The sequence below is a fragment of the Equus przewalskii genome, chromosome 2, assembly GCF_037783145.1.
Source record: "Equus przewalskii isolate Varuska chromosome 2, EquPr2, whole genome shotgun sequence".
Taxonomy (NCBI): domain Eukaryota; kingdom Metazoa; phylum Chordata; class Mammalia; order Perissodactyla; family Equidae; genus Equus; species Equus przewalskii.
The window spans coordinates 17,506,419-17,530,120 of NC_091832.1; the positions used below are offsets into that span (position 1 = coordinate 17,506,419).

A 23,702-nucleotide genomic window follows, 5' to 3' on the forward strand; every position below is an offset into this window, starting at 1 on the left:
GCATTGTGACAGCTAACTTACTATCAGCAATAATGGAAGTCAGTAGACAGTGCAATGAAATCTTCAATGTGTCGTGAGGAAATAGTTGACAGCCGAGAATTCAATGCAGAGTTAAAAAAAAAAATACTTCGGCCGGCCCAGTGGCACAGCAGTTAAGTTCACATGTTCTGCTTCAGCAGCCCAGGGTTCACCGGTTCGGATCCCAGCTGCAGACCTACGCACTGCTTGTCAGGCCATGCTGTGGCAGGCATCCCACATATAACATAGAGGAAGATGGGCACGGATGTTAGCTCAGGGCCAGTCTTCTTCAGCAAAAAGAGGAGGATTGGCAGCAGATGTTAGCTCAGGGCTAATCTTCCTCAAAAAAAAAAAAAGAAAGAAAGAAAGAAAAGAAACAGACTATAACTACAGACAATGATATCGATGAATCTCACATAGTGTTGAGCAAAAGAAACCAGACACAAAAGAAATACACACCGTGTGATTCCATTTATATAAAGTTCAAAAACAAGTGAAATTAATCTATAGTGCTAGAAGTTACCTTTTGGAAGATAGTGACTGGAAGGGGAGCACAGGAGTGCTTCTGGAACGCTATAATTTCTAATTGTAATCTATGAGCTCGTTACATAGATGTGTTTAATTTTGAAGATTCATCAAAATATTTGTCTACATGAATGTACTTTTCTGTTATAACTTTCAGGGCAACCATGAAAAGAACAGAAGTATAATATCTAACTTCAAACTAGGAAAGAGGAAGAAAGGAAGATAAAATATAATCAACCCCGAAGAGAATAGCAATAAGAAGTGTGGAGTTGTTTTATAGAGGATAATCAAGGAATGTCCCTCTGATGAGATGCTATTTTAATAGAGACCTGAAAGAGCTCAGGAAGTGAGCCACTTTGATAACTGGAGAAAGAGCATCTTCGCAGAAGGTAAAGGCCCTGAGGTGGGAGCATGTGTGGGCATATCACAAACCAGCAAGGAACATTGGATCTATTCTGAGAGAAATGGGAAACCCTTGAGGGTTTTGAACTTAGAAACAGGATGGTCTGACTTACATTTTAACAGAATGATTTGGGTGCTAGCTGGAGAATGAACTGTGGGGGATACAAGTGCGCAATAATCCAAGTGAGGGAAAATAGTGAACTGGACCAGGTAGTAGCAGTGGAGGTGATGAAAAAGGTACCTTTTGAAGATAGAACCACAGAATTTTCTGATGTATTGAATATAGTTTAGAGAAAGAGGAGTCAAGAATGATTCTGATTGCTAACATTGGTAATACCTGTATTCTCTCGTTTGTTTTCTTTATACCTTGCTGTTTCTCCATAAATGAGCATTTACTTTTTTGTAGCAAGTTAAAAAACCATAAATTGCAATATTGATAGTTTCTATTTTTGAGTGGTTATGGGTACCTAGCATAACAAACCTGTTGTTTAGTGCCTATAAAAATGCCTCTTTACAGGTGGCAAAATAAGATTAAGAAAAATGAAGTAATTTGACTAATATCACACAATTAGGGAGCTGTTGAGCTGGAATCTGAATATAGACTTTTATGACTCCCGAGTGCAAGCTCTTTACCACTCTGCTATGAAGGCTTAGGACCTGAGCACCATCTAGCATTCAGTGAAAAACAATTGCAATTCCAAAAGCATCTACAACATGAGCCTAATGATGTAAAAGCACAAACAGACAAGAGGACTCGAGAGAACAAAAATGATCTTCTATGTTATTGTTATCCCTGTAATAAAGGATACCAAAGCATTATTTTAGCCCTAGTGGACTGTGTACTGAATTGTCCAGGTTGGCTTTCCCCATGAAACAACACCTATGAATAAGTATTGCATTTTTGGAAAATTAAAATGAGAGAGGAAGAGAGAAAGTGGAGTGAAAGGGGAGAGGACACACATCCCATAGAGTTGGGAGAAGTAGTGTAGAATATTAAAGTTCATCCAGAAATTTAAGTAGGTATGATATTGTATTAGTCTGCTCAGGCTCCCATAACAAAATAACATAGCCTGGGTGGCTTAAACAATACAAATTTATTTTCCACAGTTCTAGAGGCTGAGAAGTCCAATGTCAAGGTGCCAGCAAGGTAGGTTTCATTCTGAGGGCTCTTCTTTTGGCTTATAGGCAGCGGCCATCTCACTGTGTGCTCATGTGACCTCTTCTTTGAGCTCCACAGGGGAGAAAGAGAGAGAGAGAGCCCTCTGGTGTCTCTTCTTATAAGGGCACTAATCCCATCACAAGGGTCCCACTCTCATGACTCATCTAACTCTATTTATGTCCCAGAGGCCCCATCTCCAAATACCACCACATTGGGGCATTAGGGCTTCAACCTACAAATTTGGGGAAGAAACTTATAGAAAAATAAAAGTAAATAGAGGAGATTTACCTGTTTTGAAATCTATTACATATGTTTCTGTCATCAAAACCATGTTTCATTGGAGAATGTAAAGACACAGATGGATGTCACACACAGCCCAGCCTCCCATCTCAGCAGTTTAACCCAGTAGCTGAGGTATAGTTCCTATCCAGCTCTGGGACTGCTTAGCTGTGCAACCTTGGGCATACCACTTATCCTCTCAAATCTTTAGGTCTTCATTTATAAAATGGGGGTAAATAATAGTACCCACTTCACAGGGATGATGTAGTTCTAAATAAGGTCATCTATGTAGCTGTCCATAGTTTATTTGGCACATACAATCAGTTGAGAAAGGATAACATAGAATGAGGGGCATCTGGATAGTTGACTAGAAATTTGGAAAGCACAAATGTTTGGATCCTCAACTGCGTCGGATGTAAAAACACAAACTCAAAATATAGGAAATAACCTTCTCAGTGATAAGATTCTCAAAAGTCACAAAAATAAATTCTATATAGAGTGATGAGCTACGTATAAAAAATGTAAAAATGGAATACATACACGCACAAAGAAAACTGGAAGATAATTTGGATGTTTGTGTATCTGAGGGAAATTTTTCTATATGGATCCCAGACACCATTTATTAATTATCTCAATTTACAAATGGAAAAATTGAGTTTCTTTTCTGCCCTCTCTGTGGGGGACCCCTGTTCCCTGGATCCTTTGCCTCTTTTTTGTTTACTTACTTGTTTTGGTGAAGCCCATCCTCCTATACCTTTCTAAGAAAGGGTGCATGGAAGGTAAATTTTGACACTTGGCATATCTAAAAATGTCTTTATTTTGCCCTCACTCTTGTTTGTAGTTGGCTGGGCAAAGAACTCTAGACTGAAGGTCATTTTTCTGAAAAATTAGAAGACATTATTTGATTGTAACTGTGAGAAGTCTAAAGCTGACACCGAACCTGAAGTGAGTTCTCTCACCTGTTGTGCAGCAAGCCAATCTCTGACACGGGCTGTAGTGGAAGAAAGTAGGAATTTTATTATTGCACAGCGCTGAGCAAGGAGAGAGGGCAGCTAATTCTGAAATTCCACACTCCCCAAAAAGCTAAAAGGGTTTTTATTTGGGGTTTTAGGTAGGGGAGGGGGAGCGTATGGCCTTGCTGGTCGGAGCTTTCCCACCAGCCTGTCTTTGGCCTTGAGACACTTGCAGAGAGGAGGGAGCCCATGAGCTTGCTGCTCAGCAGCTTTCCCACCAACCTGTATCTCTTTGCAGAGAGGAGATCACGAATCCAGGTGCTTGTCCTTGGCTGTGTCTGTCTCCATGGAGGATAGTGGATTCTGGAGCCAGGAAGCCAGAGAGTAAGCAGGGAATGAGTGTTTTGGTTTCAATCCCATATATGCTGGGTTTAATGTAGGGAAACTTATATCAGGGTTGGTATCAAAGCTTTTCTGATTTCCATATAGGTGAATAACCTATTATCTTGCTCCAGAAACTTTTAGGACATTCTCCTTTCCTTTGGAATTGTGATATTTCATAATGACGTTCCTTGGTACGGGTTCTTTTTGGAAGCAGATTGCCTGGGTTCAAACCCAAGCTCTGCCATTTACTCTCTGGGTACCCTTACTGAGCCTCTCTGTGTCTCTATTTCCTCACCTGTAAAATGAGAATAACAGTATTACCCACTTCAGATGATTTTTCTGAGAATTAAATGAGTTAATATCATAAAGTACTTAGAAGAGTACCTCATACATTGCAAGTGTGTGATAAATGGTAGCTATTGGTATTTACTGTGCTGAGTACATGGATCCTTTTAATCTGAAGATTCATGTCGTTCAATTCTGAAAAATTGTGTATATGCACGTATTTCCTATCATTCAGTTTCTCTTTGCTTTCTGGAGTTTGGGAGCTCAGTCTACATGTGCAGGGGGTTTGGGTCATTGACCTTGATTTTTCACTGCGGTATCCATAATTGTCAGTGCTTTTGGGGAGGGAGGGGCAAATAGTTTCTCCAGAGAAGACTCCTCCAACCTCCTGCCAGGGTGAAGGTGTGGACTGTTGAAGTGGGGGATCCTGGCTTTCACTGACACAGGGGGCTGAGGGTCTCACAGTTCAGTACGGTGACTTACATTAGTCTCCATTAGCCCTGCTTCTTACGCCTCATCTCTACCGTGTCTGCTGTCCCCAATTCCAGATCAACTCCAGTCCTTCTCCAGAGAACAAACTTCTAGTCTCCTTTGGGATGAGGGAAGGTGGTAATGGAATGGAGAAAGGCATGAGAGGGAGGGATGTGCGTTCAGCAGCCCACAGTGTAGGGTAGATGAGAGGACCTCAGGATCTAACCACAGAATTTCAACCAATCCTGATTTTCAGCCCCTTGTCTTCCATGATGCCCGGTGTCTCCAAGGCCTCAGCCTTCCTGGGGACCTCCTCTGGCCTGTATACTTTTCAGTAGGCACTGATGAATCAGTAACTTCTCTTCTGTTTTCTCACTACCAAAAATGTCTTGACATTTGTCTACTGCTGTATTCTCCCCCTGCTCCTGTATTGTCTTTTATCTTCCCCCAATTTTTTTCTTTCAAATTGATTTTTCTTTCTTTCTTTCTTTTTTTTTTTTTTGAGGAAGATTAGCCCTGAGCCAACATCTGCCACCAATCCTCCTCTTTTTGCTGAGGAAGACTGGCCCTGAGCTAACATCCATGCCCATATTCCTCTACTTTATATGTGGGATGCCTCCCACAGCACGGCCTGACAAGTGGTGCACAGGTCCACACCCGGGATTCAAACCCGTGAATCCTGGGCCACCAAAGCAGAATGTGTGAACTCTGGGCCAACCCCTTCCCCCAATTTTTTATAAACTCACATTTACAAGACAAAGATAAACTCATGTGGTTAATCAGCCATATTTACCTGCATTTTTAGCAAATTAATTTAAAAATACTCTTCGATCTTAAAAGTGTGTCATTTATGACTTGCAGTTCTTACAGGCCTATCAATTCTGATCTATTTGCGAAGAAAAAAAAAAAAAGATTTCCTCACCTACACAATCTAGGTATGCAAGTATAGAGATCGCCTTTCTCTATCGTCATCATGGATACATAATTCAACTCAGTTCAAATCAAAACAACCCAACAAATATTTATTGAGTCCCTACTGTGTGCCAGGCACTTTTCTAGGCACTTGTGATCCATCAGTGAACAAAACAGATCCCTGCCCTCATGAAGCTTACATACCAGCAAGGGAAGACAACAGTAAACAATAAGCATAAGAGGTCTGTAAAGTATCTAGAATGTTAGGCGATGCGTGATGGAATAAGAAACAATAGGGCAAGTTAAGGGGGCTTGGGAATGTTGGAGTAGGGCATAAGGGACAGGGTGCGGTATTAAGTAGCATGATCAGGATAGGCTTCAGTGAAAAGGCAACAGCTGAGCAAAGATGAGAAGGTGAGGCTGCACGATATCTGAAGAACAGCTAGTGCAAAGGCCGATGGCAGGAAGAAGACTGGGGTTCAGGAGGGAGGTCTGGGTGGACATGTGAATTTGGCAGTTAAATAGAGATGGTATTTTAAGCCATAAGACTATATGAGGTCATTGAGGCAGGGACTGTAAAGAAAAGTGATAGTCAGGACTTCCACTTAAAGAAGCAATCAGAGAAACCCAAATTCTTGGGAAATCTAAAACCATAGAAACATGGTAGAACATACAGAAGGAACAGTGTGTATCCCCTCTGTCCTTTGACCCATCAAAGTCACACAAGGACTTAAGAGTTAGAGGCCAGTAAAAAAAAAAAAAAAGTAAATGTAGTAATGGGAAAAAAATCTAGAAATAATGGCATATATTATAAATTCTGGATTTACAGCTTTACTTTTGATAGTTTATACTGACAATGTTCAGTCAACTGAATTGTTCTGCCACATAAGAGTAAGAAGTTGAGACTGACCTACCTCCAATTATGTTGGGACGGATGCAGTATCTATTAAGTGTAGTGAAGTACTATGAGTCAATTCCTCCACTTTCTCCCTCATACTTCCCTGCCTCAACATGGCCCCTGCAGTCACCTGCTCCCTGGTCCTCTTTGGTGGGCCCCTAGATGTCTTGTTCTGGGGGCTATCTCAAAACACCCTCTCAATCAACAGAAAGCACATTTTCAAATCTGCTTGTCAAAGGGCAAGTTAAAAACAATTAAAATGCAAGCCACCAATCTCAGTATAGCTATCTTCAAAAGGCATCACTATGTACTACGGAATTATGGCCCAATATTTTTAGGTGTAGGTTGTTTTTAAAGAGTGCTTATCTTTTAGAGATACATCCAGAAGTACTTATGGATAAATTAAAAAAGCACCATTATGGACTGAAGTCTGCATAAACATTGCCATAAATAATTCCTAGGCTTCTTCAACAGCATTACAAATGCGACTTTTAAAAAATTCTTGCAACAAAATACCAAAGGCATTGACAAGGAGATGAGACTTATGGCATAGATATGCACAAACATACTAATTTGACATTACATAAGAGTCTCTTGCCATTATTAATCATTTGCATTCTCTACAGCAGGAGAGGCAAACTACGGCCCTTGCGTTAAGTGCAACCCGACACCTGTTTTTTAAATAAAATTTAATGGAACACAGCTACATCCATTCATTTATGCCAGTGTTTCTCGAGTAGGGACAATCTTGAACCCCAGGGGACATCTAGAAATGTCTGGAGGCATTTTTGGCTGTCACAAGGGATGTGGGGACTACTGGCATCAAGTACTGGCATCTTGTGGCCAGAGATATTACTAAACCTACCAGAGCTGCCCATAACAAAGCATCCGGCCCAAAATATCAGCAGTGCCAAGGTCAAGATACCCTGGCTTACAAACTGTCTCTGGATGCTTCTGCACTAAAACAGCAGAGTCGAGCAGTTCTGACAGAGATCCTAAGGCCACAACACCTAACATATTTACTATCTGGTCCTTACAGAAAAAGTTTGCAAATTCTTCTCTATACAAAAATCATAAAACATACATAAGTATCTCATGTATAGTAGGTTATCTATCAATTCTAGAAAGCTTCATTTAACATTATTTCTTTGAGAAATGAGCCAACCAACATTTTTATTTATACCTTTTCTAGCCATACAAAGGCCAGTAAAAGGTTATACTATATTTTATTCTGATTCATTAAACGGATATGTAACACAGTGATTCTCAGAAGCCAGTCCACAGATCACCGATCTGCCTTGATGAAGTTTTCACTGGCCCATACTGAAATGAGAAAAATAATTTGGGAGATTTTCATAAAGCTGACTTAACTCAATGTAAAGCTCATTCTTTATGATTATATCCTTCTTGCCCACATTTTTAAATATTAAAATGCCCTTTCTTTTCTTAAACAATGCTGATAATAGGTGGGTTTTTAATATGGCAAAACTAATAGTTATAACATTGGGTCAAACCATTTTAAAAAACGTATTGGTTCTTGAAATCCAAAAGTCAAAAACCCATTAACTTAGAGGCTTTTGCTCCAATATGAGGGTGCTTTGATGTTGAACATATTTCACATATCATTGCTAAAAGTATTTCTTAAATGTGTTTTGCAATGTCTAATAAGTGACGAACTGCAGCTGAAGGCTTTTCCACATTCATTACAGTCATAAGGTTTTTCTCCAGTATGAATTCTCTGATGTTTAGCAAAGGATGAATCATGCCTAAAGGCTTTCCCACAATGACTGCATTCATAAGGTTTCACTCCAGTGTGGACTCTCTGATGGATAGAAAGATGTATTCTCTGGCTGAAGGCTTTCCCACATTCCTTACATTTATATGGTCTTTCCCCAGTATGAGTTCTCTGGTGTTGAGTTAGGTACGTGCTATGGCTGAAGGTTTTACTGCATACCTTACAAATATAAGGTTTCACACCAGTGTGAATAATTTCATGTTGCCTAAGGTGTCTAATCTGGAAAAATGCTTTTCCACAGTTTTTGCATGTAAAAGGTTTCTCTCTAACGTGAGTTCTCAAATGCTGGATCAGCCCAATGCTCTGGCTGAATGCTTTCTCACATACACCACATTCATAGGGCTTCTCCCCAGTATGAATTCTAACATGTTGAGTAAGAGATGACGGATGTCTGAAGGTTTTCCCACATTCCTTACATTCATAGGGTTTCTCGCCAGTGTGGATTCTCTGATGTGGAATAAGGGATGAACTTTGGCTAAAGGCTTTTCCACATTCTTTACATCTGAACGGTTTCTCTCCAGTATGAATTCTCATGTGTTCTGTAAGGTGAATGAGCTGTTTGAAGATTTTTTCACAAATATTACATTCAAAGGTTTTCATTCTTGTATGACTCTTTGAATGATTAATTAAATCTAAACTGTATCTACTTCTCTTTCCAGATATGTCATATTCATGGTTTCTTTTTCTTGGAGGACCTACTGGTCCTGGAATAACTTCTGAGCTCACATTAATACTTCTCTCAAATCTGTTAGATTCTCGGTCTCTCTCCTGAGTGGGTGTGTTCTTGTGGGTCAAGGGGATCTGCCCTTCACCCATTCCTTGATTTTCCTGGTGGCTTTTTAACTTATCACATTTTGAGACTCTTCCCAATGGAGAATACAACATGCTTCCTCTTGTGGACCTTTCCATCATCAGGCCATGGTGTAATTCATCCCATGACACGTCATTCTTTAAGGGTGACTCTTTGGTTTCTGTTTTACTCTCCAAGTCTGAAAGAATTCCAAAATTACAAATGACCCATATTATTCACTTCACTTTAAGAAATAAATGGCCATAGTGAGAACAGGAAGGAAAAAATATAACATATACGAGGTAAAGGAAGCTTGGACTGTCTTCAAATGCGATCTTGCCACTAGACAGCTAATACGAAAGGAAGTGAAGAAGTGGTCAAAGAAGCTGTTAGAAGTATGTGACGTGACTTTAAGAAACTGGAAGGAGTTCATTTATGTGAATTGCAAGAGGAAATGGAATAAGAAGAGAGCATTATTGTAAGGGCAAATATCAAGAGTCAAGATTAAAGAAGACAGGATTCAAATACCATATCATCTCCAGCCCATATTTCTATGACAAAAATTTCTTTATTAAAAAAAAAGTTAAGTATTTATCTCATACTTTTTACACATTAAAATAAAACATTAAATAATATACGGATACATTCACCAAAAAAGAATAGCCTCTCTCAATCTCATCCTCATTTCCTCTGGTCTCTTAGGATTTTGGAATACATGCATTCAGACATTTCCCAACAATCTGTATATGTGAATGTGTGCATTTATATATATATGGCCATAAATGTACATATGCACTAAAAAAAGGGATCACGGTGTTCATATAGTTCTGTAACTGTTTTGTTTTGCTTTTTAACTCAACTATACCTTATGGGCCCCCTTCCATGTCTGTACATTTAGATTTATCTCATTCTTTTTAACAACTGCATTGCATTCTACTTTGTGGACATATCGTAATTTGACTTTTCCCTCCTGAAAAATATTTAGGTGGTCTCCAAATTTTCACTTTATCATTATACATACATTTGTATACACTCCTGTCAGTATTTCATAAGATTTACTAAAGAGGAATTCTTGGGTTGTGCTCTCAGTATATGTGGGCGCCTTTCCCTGCAAACTCACTGGATTTTTATCAACCTTCATGATTTTTGCCTATATATTAATTAATGGTTTCTAAATTTGTGACAAAATATTAACTATGCTGTAAAATCTTAAAGGATAGAGAATAGATATTCTATTCATAGTATACATGGCACAATATTTTTGGATGAGGGCATTTCCCTGATTTTTACTCTTCCTATTCCTATCCATCCATTCTAGACCCTGCCATCCTAAAGCACCAATATTTCCTGTTCAGAGCAAAATCTTATTCCTCAGGATTTCTAATCTCACTTCAGTAACAGCACATACAAAGCGCTCAGTGATAGCTAGACACATTTTGGAGTGGACTTAAAAAGCAAATAGAGATGTTTATATTACTTACTATCCATAATAGGGAGTCACTTAACTTTTCTTTTTATGGTAAGAACAAGATAAATGTTACATTTCAAGTGGTCAAATGTAGTGGTAGCATTCAAAACGATTCAGAAAAAGAAAATAAGACATCAACAAATGCAACGAGAAATGACAGTCCTAGGCATGAGGTGATGGGAACGTGGCTCAGCACATCATCAAGAGAGATGAAAAGAAGTGCATCTAGCAGTAACATCAAAGAAGAAGCCATGGGGAATGAGGGAAAAACTGACAGTAGAAAACATGATACAGTCTTGCTGGCAAATGATTTCTAGTATTTGAGACTGAAAGGAATGAGGAGTCAGGATGAGAAGTTCGTTTGGGAGAGAAGATGGCTTCTGTTTTTGGACATACTGGGGTTGAAGTGACACAGTAGCTCTATGCAGAGATGCCCTAAACACCAGGGATATGTGGGAATAGAGTTCATACGGACGTGTAAGGCAAAGATGAAAATATGGAGAATACAGGTGTCAAAGGGCTAGCTGAAACCCTCACAATGCATCTGTGGGAGTTTCTACAGAAATAGAAAAGCAGAGTAAAAGGCTCCTCGGGGATTGTGGCAGAGACTGCTGGCTGTTCACTGAAATCTGCTCTCCCCATTTCTGGACACACAACTACCCTGTACTTCCCAATCTTCCTTGAATTGATTGAGTGAAGTCCCCCATTAAACAAATGAATGTAAGTGATGTGGACCACTCCAGGCTGGCCCATAAAAACCTCCCGAAGGAGCTCCTCTGTGCTCTTATTCTACTGCTGGCTGAATTTAGAAGATGCGGAGGCCCTAGGGGATGCTGGAGCCACCGTGTGGAAGGAATCTTGGTCCCAGATTCGCCAGGTGGAGAAGAACTGTCCATTGAACTAACAGTTCCCCCAGACCAGGACACGAGCAAGAAACCCCTATTGTGTTTGAGCCAAGTTTTAAAGTCTATTTGCTGCCGTAGTTTAACCTATTCTAACGAAGGCAGAAATGATACATCTGCATTAAAAAAGATGTTGATGAGAAGCACTGAAAAAACAATGAGAGAGAGAGACAAGACAGAAAGTACTAAATTAGTTGGTGGAGGAAATGACACCAAGGAGGTGGCGAGGTCTCTGGACCTGAATTCTGCATGTAGGACAGCAACATAAGAACATAAACTGGAGACAGAATGATTAGAATTCAAACACTGACTCCACCACGTAGTAGATAAGTGACCCCATACAAATTTCTTAGCCTATGAGGCCTCTTTCCCTCATTTGTGAGATGGGGCTGAGGGAGGCACAGGACTCACAGAGGCCAGCTAGGCAAACAGCTGTCATTATTCCTGATCTTACAAGTTGAAGAACACTGTTAAAAGCCATTGGATTTGGTAAGAAGGAATGCAGTGGCGATTTCTCAAAGAGTCATAAATTATCTGAAATAAAATGTTAAATTACACAGGTTAGAATCAGAGTTGAAGCTATGATCACAGAATAAAATTGAGGAAAAAATATTAAATGGAATCATGAGAGAAAGTGAAACCCCTGATAAATGACATGAGAATCTGGGGAAGGGCGGTGCGTTTAATGAGGAGAGATCCATGAATAGCTGAATGGACAGGAGAAGGAAATTATGATCAGGGTAAGGTGTGGAATGCTGGAAAAAGCAAGAAAATCATGAAAGTCAGGTCAGGAGAAATGGTGCAGAAGGCTAACGCTGATGAGAAAGGCATCTCTTTTCCTCTGACTCCAAAGAAACTAAAGAGAAGAGGCAAGTGCAGGAAAGGGTAACAGAGTGGCAACCAGGTTTCTCGTGGGTCCCATGCAGATGGCTTTTGCCTTCCCCACAGCCTGGAGAAGCCATTGAGTGGAACTCTCTCGCAAAGCTGACCAAGGCCCCATCTGTCTTGCTCTTACCTGAAGTTGGACCGTCTGAAATCTCTCTCTCGATCAGCCATGGTTCTTCTCCTTTCTCCAGCTGGGAAATCACACCAGGTTTGGAAAGCTGATATCCTGCTCACGAAGAAATAAAAACTACATGTGCTGAGGTCAAAGAGTCATCCCAAGAATTTAAAAATAGTTCTTTGGGATTCAGGCCTTCTGAAGGGTATAGGGGAAAGACCAGCGCAGAAAAGACCAAAGCAATCCTGAATTGCTGTTCGGAATGAACTAGAAACCTCTGATACAGAACTCAAAACCCAAGCATAGCACTCAACTTAGAAATAAAGACTTTCTTCCAATAGGTAGGTTCTAGTCACAGAACCCATCCTTACCCACTGAGACCAGGTTCCCGTAGTTCTCCAGCATCACCTCCCGGTACAGAGTCCGGTGACCAGGGGCCAGCTGCCCCCACTCCTCCTGGGTGAAGTCCACAGATATGTCCTTGAAGGTCAACAGTTCCTAGAATAACAAGTATGTTCCTTTTCAGCCAGAGTTCAGGAAAGTTGTTCTGACCTTGTCCGGATGCTAAGAGATTCTAGCCAAGTTTTCCTGGAGACTCTCTTGAAAACTGATTGCCTGACACTCTGCTGGAGGTTACAAAACAAGGCAGAGAGCGTGTAAGTTGTCTTTTGCAACTTATGACTTGGCTGAAGGCAAAATGCTCATGCAATACTAAAGAACGCCACAGAAAAGCATATAGTATTTTAGATTAAAAACAATAAATACCAGGAATATTTGAGAAAGGGGAGAGTTCAAAAGGGGCTAAGGCCACAGGAGAAGACGGACCTTTGTTGGGCTGAAAGAATTGGTTAAAATGAGAACATTTCAGCATAGGTAAATACCCTTAGCTGGGCATTTCTTTTAGTAAGGAAAATATGCAAGAACAACACGTTTGTGGAGGGAGCATGAATTCTGCCTAGTAAGGAAGATCCCTTGACCAAAGCAGACACTGTGTTGTGCAGTACCAAAGCCTGTTAGGTATCATCTACGTAAATTAAACCATCATTTGATAGTTTTTCTTTTGTGAGGAAGATTGGCCCTGAGTGAACATCTGTTGCCAGTCTTCCTCTTTTTGCTTGAGGAAGATTGCCGCTGAGCTAACATCTGTGCCAATCTTCCTTTGTTTTATCTGGGATGCCACCATAGCACGGCTTGACACGTGGTGCCAGGTCTGTGCCTGGGATCCGAACCTGCAAACCCCGGGCCGCCAAAGTGGAATGCTCAAACTTAGCCAGTATGCCACCGGGCCGGCCCCTGATAGTTATTTTTTTAAAAAACTATCAAATGCAAAGAGAACCCAGAAGCCAGAAAGCTGAGATAATAAAAAATTCCTTAAGTATGGATTTAATGCTTTTTATGTATTGTAAATAATTCTGGAATGCATTTCAGGCCTATTAGGCTGACATTAGCATCCACCTTTAACCAATGAGAAAACTGAACTTGAAGGTTAAAGACGTGGGATTGAACCCTGTACCATGCGACTCTGGAAGCTGAGATCCACTTTAAAACTCTTCTGTTCTCTAATAATATCTCCTTCTATATCGGTTTTCTCTTGAGTACTCCAGAATTTTCTGAGTTTCCCTATGCTTCCAGGGCTTGGCAACATAGAGCTTTGCCAGTTGCCAATGGGCTTTCTGAATAGCTCATTTATGATACACAGACAGTGCTGAACTGCTCTTGGAAGTCTGCTTTCCTTTTCCGCTCAGCTTATTTAGTTTGTGCCCTTTGTGACCTGCCAGTAGGTTCCCTACTCACTTCTGTTTTCATCTACACTTCTGCCCCAGGACGTGACCAAAAATCCCCTCTTACTGGTCATTAATAAAGCGTATACATCTGCAAGAACATCAGAACCTAAAATTAACCTCCTGTTAATTTTTAACTGTTGCTAAAAAGGTTTTACAGTGTTTGCCTTTCCCCAAGATGACATCAATGAGGTTTAAGGACAAGAACTACATGACACCCTGGCACGATTTTTAAATTTGTTGGATAAAGGACTAGAGGTTTGCTAGAAACAAGAGGGTTCCTGAGGAAGGTTACTACTCGTGGGGAATTATCTGTGAAATCAGTTGATGCAGCCTGGTTTCAAAGAGGCTAAGAAAATCCAATCCAGGAAGTTGAGGCAAAGAAAATCAAAGTCCAAGGCTCTTAAATTCTGAGAAACAATTTCAAAGAGTGACAGGAAACTCCAACCCACCTGGAATTCTGCTGTTGAGGGCCCAGAGGCCACGTCATCCTCAAAACGTTCTCCCTGAGTCTCATCAGCATTCTGAGACAGCAGAGCTGGGGAAGGAAAAGAGCCAGGAGGTCTGCATCTCCCCAAATCCCCCAAACAGAAACAATGCCTGCAGGCCAGCCGAATGTGGCTCCTCTCTCAATACCTTCACAAACAGGGACATTCAGAGCGACTCAAGAACAGCCTGAGGGCTCCTTAATGAGGAGGACCTGCAGTGTGTTGTTTGGGGATTAACGTCTCCCAATGTCCACGCTGGTCCAAAAGCACACATCTACCAGGCCTCTCCTCTGTTCAAAGATCCCCAAAGCTTCCCCACCGACAGGAGGAAAACTCCAAACACTTTACCAGGGTCTTCAAGATCCTCCGCAACCAGGCCAAAGCAGCTTCTCCAAACACCATCCTTCATCCCCTGGACACACCCACCCACATAATCCTACTCACCCTTCTTTGAACGTACCCGGATAGCACCCACCTCAGTCCTTTTACCAGGGGCCTACTCAGTGAAAAACTGAGTTAAGCTTCTGGACCAGTTCAAGTGAAGTTTTCTCAGACACCCTTAATGAGAAGAAAAGTTTCCTCTCCCCTCTTCTCCCCAAAACCTTGGTTTTGGTCCCTACTCTAGCATCTATCTCAGGCCGTCTCCTATTATATTTATTTGTATAAATAAATATACAAATTTATTTATATAGCATATAAATGTATACATAAATATATAAATATATAAATTTATACATATATAAAATATAAAATGTATTTATATAATAAATTATCGAGGGGATAATTATCTCCCTTGATTGAATATTAGTATGAGTATATGGGTAGAAACTGTATCTGATTCATTCTTCTTCCATCTGCTCAAGTGTTAAGCACAACATCCTGCCAGGTGGCTAGAATTCAAGAAATCCTGGCTGAATTTAAGGTATTAAAAATATAAACCAGGAATTAAGGCACACAAATTATTGTCCTCGTGTTTTTTCCCAGCTTTTTATCATGAATATTGAACATTCTTATATCCGCCACCAACATGCAACAATAGTTCGCATTTGCCATATTCGCTTCATCTACCTAGATTTTTTTCCTGAACCATTTCAAAGCTGCAGAATCATGATACTTCATTCCTACATACCTCAAACACAGATCTTCTCCTACACAACCACAGCACCGTTCACCACCCCCAAGAAAGTTAACAGTAATTCCATAGTATCTAAACATTCAGTCAATATTCACGTTTTCTCAACTGTTCCCAAACTGTCTTTTATTCTGGATTTTTTCCAAACCAGGAGGCAATCAGGGTTCACACATTCAAAGTGGTTGTCACCTCCAGGCTCTTACTCTAGAATAAAACTTTCCCTTTTTTCATGACATTGGCTTTTTAAGAGACCAGAGTAATGTGACTATCCTCACAGTGGGGTTTACCCTATTTCTCCATCCCGTCTTTTCTCTAAACCAGAAGTTCAGCCTTTAAGCTTAATCTAGGATCCGGTAAAACATTTTTGGCAGGAATACTCCATGGGTGACACCACATGTTTTATATTACATTACCCAGAAGGCACAAAATGTCAAGTTATCCCATCTTTGGGACACTTGGTTAAGATAGTGACCACCAGATGTCACCATTGGAAAAGTATGTTCTCTCCTTGGCATTTAGCAAGTAACCTGTGGGGGTGATACTTTGTCACCATGTGAATATCCTGTTCCCCATCAGCCTTATTTCATTTACAGTAAAATCTTCTATCATTCCTTCTACATTTATTACTGGCAGGTATTGTCTATAAAGAGCTTTCCCTCAACAACCTAAATGATTGTTGATCTAAATGATCTAAAATGATCTAAATGATCTGAAATGATCTAAAAAGCAAGGTCAATGCACCCTCCATTCCCATAATAGTCTATTTTCAACGTAAGAAATCAGTGTATTAATCACCTCCAATGTAGACAAATGAGTCCCCCAACTTCTTTCTCTATTTTAAGTGTCATCATGAACTTGTGGAATTTTATTTATTCAAGGTGTTACAACTGTCTCAAATTTGTCCAGTGGAAGCCCCTCACACCTGGCTGTTCCATCCTTCCAAAACACATCCATTAGTCTTTGTGCTCTTTCTTGCTTTCTAACCCAAGTTACCCAGGTTCACCAGGACATCCCCTGCTGCCTCTGCTCTTGACCCAGCCACCGAGCACCGGGACAGGGCCCACATTTGATTCACATTTCCTCACCACAAAATAAGGAAAGTCGGGCAAGTCTTCCCTGCCCCATGCGCCCATGGGTGAAAAGAAAGACTATATATACAGCCATGACACTGAAATATTGGTTTTAGGTTGAACTGACCACTCCTGCTCAGGAAAACCCCAGGCCAGGAGCCATAATCAAGAACTCCAGAGACCTTTTACCCATTGTCTCCCCAAGAGATGCTTCTGTTCAGGTGTCTCCCTTCCTTCTCACACTAGAGGATGCTGCTTTTCCTCCATCCCACCCATCAGTCTATTCTCACCTTCTCCTTCAAACATCTTAGTCACCCCCTCCCACAGGGGCACCGCCTCCTTGGCCTTCTTCGGATGGTGCAACTTCACCCAGGTGCTGGCCTCGGTGGGCAGGGTGATCAGAAGCCGCTGCAGCATGATGACTCCGGCACTCGTTTCCGGGGGCCTCTCGAGCCTCAGGCCACAAGGCAGAGTGTCCAGGTTGGGCTTGTCCACTTTTGATGAGGAAACTGCCCGAGACTCTGACGGGGAGCTTCACAGTTGTACAGGTGTCCGCCACTCTCAGGCACCTGGGGAACACAGGGTAGCAAAATCCAGAGTCTGGACCTTTTAATGTCTAGGCTTTCAAGGAACACCTCCCATCTCGAGCTCCATCTCTCAGCAGGTAGCTGAAGGCTCCAGGTATGGATTCTAAGCAGCCACCTCTGCAGTCTCCTGGCGATGCTGGGCAGAAAAGATCAGAGTCAACAAAAGGATCTAGAAGGCTCAGCTACAGGGTTAGAATTCCACAACTTGCCCCAATCACTGAAAGATTTTTACAAAAGATACACGGAGACCGCGGATATACACAGCCCACACGGTCCAAAACACTGTGCTGGTGTCAGGAAGCAGAGAGATGACTAAAATCCAATTCTTTGTTTTAGGCAGTAGTACTATGTTTAAAATAGTCTGAGATTTAGAATCAAAAAGGATCTGGGTTTGAATCCTAGCTCCTTCCGTTGTCGGCTGCATCAAATCACGTAAGCACTTTAACCTCGGTTCCCCCTTCCTAACCGGAGAGGACAAGCCCTCCTCCAGGACTGCACCCGCCGGGCCCTGCCCTCGCAGCCTTTGTCCGACTCCGGGGGCGCTGGGTGCACCGCGCGCCACGGGCGACCGCGGACGGGGCGGAGTGGAGCCGGCTCTTCCTCGCTGGTCCCCTCCCCAGACCCGGGCGAGCCCCGCTCACCCCACTCACCCCACTCTCACCGGCTCCGACGGCACGCCCACGCCCTCGCCCTCGCCCTCGCCCTCCCGCAGCCACCGAGATGCTCCCACGGAGTGCAGCCCCGGCCGCTGCGCCTGCGCGGCAGCAGCCTCGGCGCGTGGTTCCCAGCGTCCTCCGGGGCAGCCTGCCGGCTCGCTGCATCCCCCGCGGGATGCTCGCCCGGCGGTCCCGTCCCTCTCGGCTTGCCAGCATCCCCGGACCCGAAGCCGGGTGAAGCAGCCCTGCTCCTGCGGAAGGAAACGGGGCTGTGTTCTCGTCCACCCTAGAGACTACTCAACGGTACCAGCTCTTCTCTGCGGAGAATAGTTTGTGAATCTTTCTGTGGGGAGACGTGAAAGCCTTGACAAACGGGAAACATCTGTATCATTTTTTTTGTCGAAACAACGTTGGTATAAAAGAATCGATACCTCTTTCACTTAATATGTACGTGGAAAAGACTAAAAATGGAACGGAATCCAATGTTTCATTAAAAGAATACCACGATCAGGTAGTTTTTTGTTCTAGTATTCAGTAAGTTCTTAGGTGAATTGCTTTACCAGAAAATAGACAATAGCAAAATAATTGTTATATATAATCTCACGAAACAGAGGTAACATTGCTAACATTTGGTGTACAGACTACCTACACACACCCACGGTTTATGGTTTTTCATGTATTTTATGTATTTTCTGCAAAAAATGACTATAATGTAATACTGTTTCATTGCTGGGTTTTGTCTCCTCGATAAAATAGGAGTACATCATTCCCAAGTATACTTCTACATCAATAGCTTACAAAAATAACAATTTACAAAATAGAATAAAATTATGTACTTGCTGGCTGTTACTGACTAAATGTTTGTGTTTCCCCCTCTCCCACCCCCAAAAAATTTCCTACGGTGAAGCCCTAACCTCTAGTGCAGCTGTATTTGAAGTAAAGAAGTAATTAAGATTAAATGAGGTCATAAGGGTGGGGCCCTGATCCCTTAGGGTTAGTGTCTTTCTAAGAAGAGACAGGAGAGGGCTTACTCTCTCTCTCAAAGTGCAGGCACAGAGGAAAGGTGATGTGAGGGTTTAGCAAGCAAGAAGACACCATCTACAAGCAGGAAGAGAGCCCTCACCAGAAACTGACCCTGCCAGACCTTGGTCTGGGACTTCTAGCCTTCAGAACTGTGCAAAAATAAATCCCGTTGTTTAAGCCACCCAGTCTGTGATTGTTATAGCTGCCCATGCAGACTAATGCATTAGCATATAGTATTTACATAGTATGAAGCTTTGTTCTCAGTACATTACAGATTTTAACCGATTTAGTCCTCATAACAATCCCTTGAGGTAAGTACCATTATTTATTCCCACTTTGCAGATAAGAAAACTGAGGTTTGGAGAAGTTGCCTCATACAGCTTGCAAGTGGTGAATCCAGGCAGTCTACACTCCTATCTGCTGCTCAACAAAAACACAGCATAAACTATAGTAAGATGTGAATGGTAGAGTCTGGTAGTGGTGCATGGATGCTCACTGTAAATTCTTTCAACTTTTCTGTATGTTTGAGTATTTTCATAATAAAATATTGGAAAAATATACCTAAGAATAAACAAGAAGAATTATGCGGGACATCATAAACAAAACTACAAAAGTTACTGATTTAAATGGAGAGAATAGTGACATATGCCATATCCATGGATTGGAATGGAACATTCTAAATATGTCACCTTTCCTCTGTTTTAATGCTCCTTAATGAAAATCTCAACTTTTCTTTTTACTAAATTAAGTGATTCTAAAATTTACCTAGAATGGTCAGTATTCCAGAATGGCCAATAAAATTTTCGAACCATGATGAAGTCAGACTTCCCTAACCAATGTAAGTGGTATAAATTGCCCTACAAATATAATACAAGATAAAATCTTGTATTAGAGAGGCAAATAATCGAAATAAGAAAAAACTAATGCCAAAATAGACTCATAAATTAGTGAAATGAAATTGGAAGCCCAGAAACAGGCTTGATAATTTAATTAAATTTAGTATATTATAAAAGTGGCATTTCAAATTAGTGGAGTAATGAAAGATTATTTGATGGGTCATTAGGACAACTAGTCAGCCATTTTGGGAACTGTATTAGTCTGTAGTCTGTTTGGGCTGCTACAACAAAATACCGTAGACTGGATGGCTTGAATAGAAGAAATCAACTTTCTTACAGTTTTGGAGGCTGGGAAGTCCAAGATCAAGGTGCTGACAAGGTAGGTTGCATTGTGAAGCCTCTTCTCTTGGCTTGTAGGTGGCTGCCTTCTCGCTGTGTGCTCACATGACCTCTTTTTGTGTGTGTATAGGATGAGAGAGAGATTTCTTTGGTGTTTCTTCTTATAAAGACACTAATCCTATCCTTATGATCTCATTTAACCTTAATCACTTCCGTAATGGCCCTATATCCAAATATAGTCACATTCGGGCTTCAACCTGAATTTGAATTTGGGAGAGACACAAACATTCAGTCCATAACAAGAACAAATCAAGTAGGGTTTCTACTACGTGTGTTACACATCATAGAATTTCAGGAAAGCTAAGTTTTGTTTTAAAGGGAAAGTAAAACTATCAAAATGTTCTGAGAAAGGTGATTTTATACATGGTTTTGTGATTGTCTCTTTTATTTGCAAGTAACAAGTTCACCAGAATTGCTTTCTAAGTTAAAAAGCTGATGATGATGATGATGGATGGTGATGGGGTGATTATTGGAAGGAATCTGGAGTGTCTTTGGCAATCCAGAGAAGTGATTAGCACAGTCTGTGGAAGGTAGGAACTAGTGTGTCTCTGGGCACGGCGAAGTAAGGTGCCCAGAAGGATGACCTCTAAACCACCGCCCTTAATATGGTTCAGTTTTAGCAACTCCCCGTCTGTGTTGCTCAATTCAAAATTCTCGATATTGGCAAGATCATTTGATCAGTGAGCTGTGACCAGGGGGCAGGCAGTGTCCCAGTAGAGACCTGGTTTCTGAGCACTCACTCCCATGAGTAGGCCAAAGTCCCCAACAAAGGGGAAATGTTCCAGACTAAGGAAAAAAGATGAATGCTCCTTAATTCATTTAATGACACAAATAGAACTTTAATGCTAAAATTTACTTTTTTAAGTACAAAAAAGTATAAATTTAACTTATGACTACATTTCAAATATTCTAAATAAAATATAAGCAATAGAACTAGCAATGCATTAAAGAAATAACATATATGATCAAGCAAGGTTTTCCCCATGGTGTTTCAATCTGAGGAAATGTACTGACATAATCCATAACATCAAATTCAAAAGGAAAAACCATGTGATCGTGTCAATAGCTACTGAAAAGGATGTTAATAAACTTCAGCAGTCATTACTAATGTATCTTTATTTGTTTAAAAAGTAGTTTTAGAGCACTTACTGTTTATTAATCATTGTTCTAATTAATATACTAAAAACTCTCAGTAAAATAGGAATAGAAGGAAATTACTTAAATATAACAAAGACAATTGACAAAAGACAATAGAAAATAGCATCCTAAGTGGTACAACACTAAAACCATTTCAATTAAAATCAGAAACTTGCCAGCACGTTATTTTTAACATTGTCTTGGAGAATTTATCAAATACAATAATACAAGGAAGCTAGCACAAATATTGGAAGAGAGAGAGCTATATCTTTTTGCTGATGGCATGATGGAATATCTAGAAAAACCCAAGTCTCTAATAAAAAATACTAGCATTCATAGGAGACTTTCATGTGAGGGACTTGCCTCATAACAAATATACAAAAATACGTATCTTTCTTGCTCTAAAAATGAGCACCTAGAATGGAATGGGGGAAATATTCCATCCTTAATAGCAGTGAGAAATTAAAATATTTAGAATAAATTTAATAATAAGAAAATGTAGAGGAAGAAAATGAAAATAAAAGTTATTAAAAACCATAAGACAAGTTTTGAATAAATGTAAAAGCATATGAAATTTGAGAAAGATTTGATATCATAACTGTCAAATAAGATAAAACTTTATTGCAATTTCTATTAAAATCCAAACAGGGTTTCATTTTGATTTTGGAACTAGATATAAAGATCTTAAAATTTACACGCAAGAATAGGGTTCAAGAAAAGACAAGAAAACTAAGAAAAAGAACAGTGATGGGACACTTGCCTCACCAGATATCACAACATACTGAAAAGTCATTATAGCCAAGAGTTATGATACTGGTGTGAGAAATGCCAAATAAACCAATGGAACAGACTTGGGATGCAAGAATAGATTCTAGTAGATGTGAGAATTTTTTAAATGACGAAGATGGTAGCTCAAGTCCATAGGAAATGGATGAATTGTTTAATAAGTGAAGCCTATAGAATTTATCAATCTGGAAGAAAATAAAAATAGATCCCTATCTTGAATCATATTAGAAATAATTCCAGTTGTATTAAACTCTTGTTACCGAACTAGGTCCGTTTTGCCCGCCGCACAGTATGCCAATCACTGAGATAATGAGTTTTGCATCAGAGGAAAGGTCTATTCACAAGGCAGCCACACAAGGAGATGGGAGAACAAGTCTCAAATCTGCCTTCCCGAAAATGAGGATTAAGGATATTTATGGGATAAACGGGCAAGGTGGTCTGAAGTGTGGGGATAGATGATCAGAGGTAAGGAAAAGTGACGTGACTGATGATCTGAACAAGTGTAATCAAGCGTCACGGCTCTTCATAGGATGCATGTTCACAAAGTGGTGGTGGTAGCATGATCTGAGGGTGGAGTTTTGCCCCCCTAACGTCAAAGGCTCACCTATCAGACATTCTCACAGGCTCAGTTGATGCGTTGGTGGTCTCAACTGGCCTAAACTGGACAAGGGGTTGACTCTCAGCTCCTAAAAAACAACTTAAGCACCTGTTACCATGGTGACCCAAGCATCAGAGATGTTATCCATAAGGAACCTTGTGAGAGTCTGATAATATGTTATCTACATGACTTTTAAGAATAATCATTAATGGCTATCTGGCCACCGGTTTCACTCTCAACGCGTTGTCTCTTAAAAAACAAAACTAAAATCTTGCAAGAAAATCCAAAAGAGTACATATACAGTCTAACAATGGGAGAAATGCTTTTAACCAAGTCTGGAAACCCAGTCAACATATTTAGCTATATAAAAATTAAAAACTTTTGTAGGCAAAAGATGCCTTAAATAAAGTCAATATACAGATGACATATATGAAACAAATGTTTGTAATGCAGATGACAAAATATGTATTTGATTGACTCTAAAATATAATTTCTTTTAAAATACGCCATTATTTATGTACCACTAATAAAGAAAAATGCTGCAATTTAATTAATGCACAATGCTTTCTTATAGCTTAAATTTTATTTTATACTTTGTTAAAGCATTCTTTCAGACTATTTTTAGGCATAGATTTTTATCATACCGCATACTATTCTGTTTCTGCACCTTTTTATGTACATTATAATTTTTTCATTGTAATGCCCAACCTCTTTGTAACTTTTAAGACATTTAAAATCGTAATTAAACTCAACACATTCAGTACCAACAATGTACCTAACTTAACTGATGCTTGGGCACTCACAGTCAATGACAACAATACCTAAACTACTGACTTCAGGTCAGCTTCAGCCATGTAAAAAGGGGTGGGGGTGGGGAGAGAAAAAATAACCCTATGGGGAAATGGGCAAAGGATATGATGCCATAATTCACATAAGAGAAATCCAAATAGTCAACAAGCACATGAAAA

General features: G+C 40.4%; 1 protein-coding gene across 3 annotated transcripts; it reads right to left on the reverse strand.

Annotated features, from left to right (window-relative positions):
* Nucleotides 1-4,946: 4,946 nt before the first annotated feature.
* ZFP69B (ZFP69 zinc finger protein B) lies at nucleotides 4,947-18,254 on the reverse strand. Of its 3 annotated transcripts, none has more exons than XM_070610108.1 (6): nucleotides 17,950-18,254; nucleotides 17,003-17,281; nucleotides 14,475-14,560; nucleotides 12,613-12,739; nucleotides 12,257-12,352; nucleotides 4,947-9,070 (listed from the first exon to the last, which is right to left on the reverse strand). In XM_070610108.1, exons 2-6 carry the CDS (start codon nucleotides 17,127-17,129, stop codon nucleotides 7,902-7,904), a joined length of 1,605 nt encoding a protein of 534 aa, XP_070466209.1. In that variant the 5' UTR covers nucleotides 17,130-17,281; nucleotides 17,950-18,254; the 3' UTR covers nucleotides 4,947-7,901. The 3 variants fall into 3 exon arrangements, with proteins under 3 accessions (XP_070466209.1, XP_008522398.1, XP_070466210.1); XM_008524176.2 differs by having other exon boundaries at nucleotides 4,955-9,070; nucleotides 17,003-17,435; nucleotides 17,950-18,078; XM_070610109.1 differs by having other exon boundaries at nucleotides 4,955-9,070; nucleotides 17,003-17,435; nucleotides 17,961-18,045.
* Between the last annotated feature and the right edge of the window lie 5,448 nt (nucleotides 18,255-23,702).

Excerpts from the sequence above, each read along its gene's own strand:
- ZFP69B (XM_070610108.1), bottom strand. The coding sequence starts at position 17,129 with ATGCTGCAGCGGCTTCTGATCACCCTGCCCACCGAGGCCAGCACCTGG. Across the intron at positions 14,561-17,002 it reads TAAGATGTTTGAAGGAGAAG|CTCTGCTGTCTCAGAATGCT; the intron begins GTGAGAATAGAC and ends TTCCTTCCCCAG. Across the intron at positions 12,740-14,474 it reads CCTCAACAGCAGAATTCCAG|GAACTGTTGACCTTCAAGGA; the intron begins GTGGGTTGGAGT and ends TTGTTATTCTAG.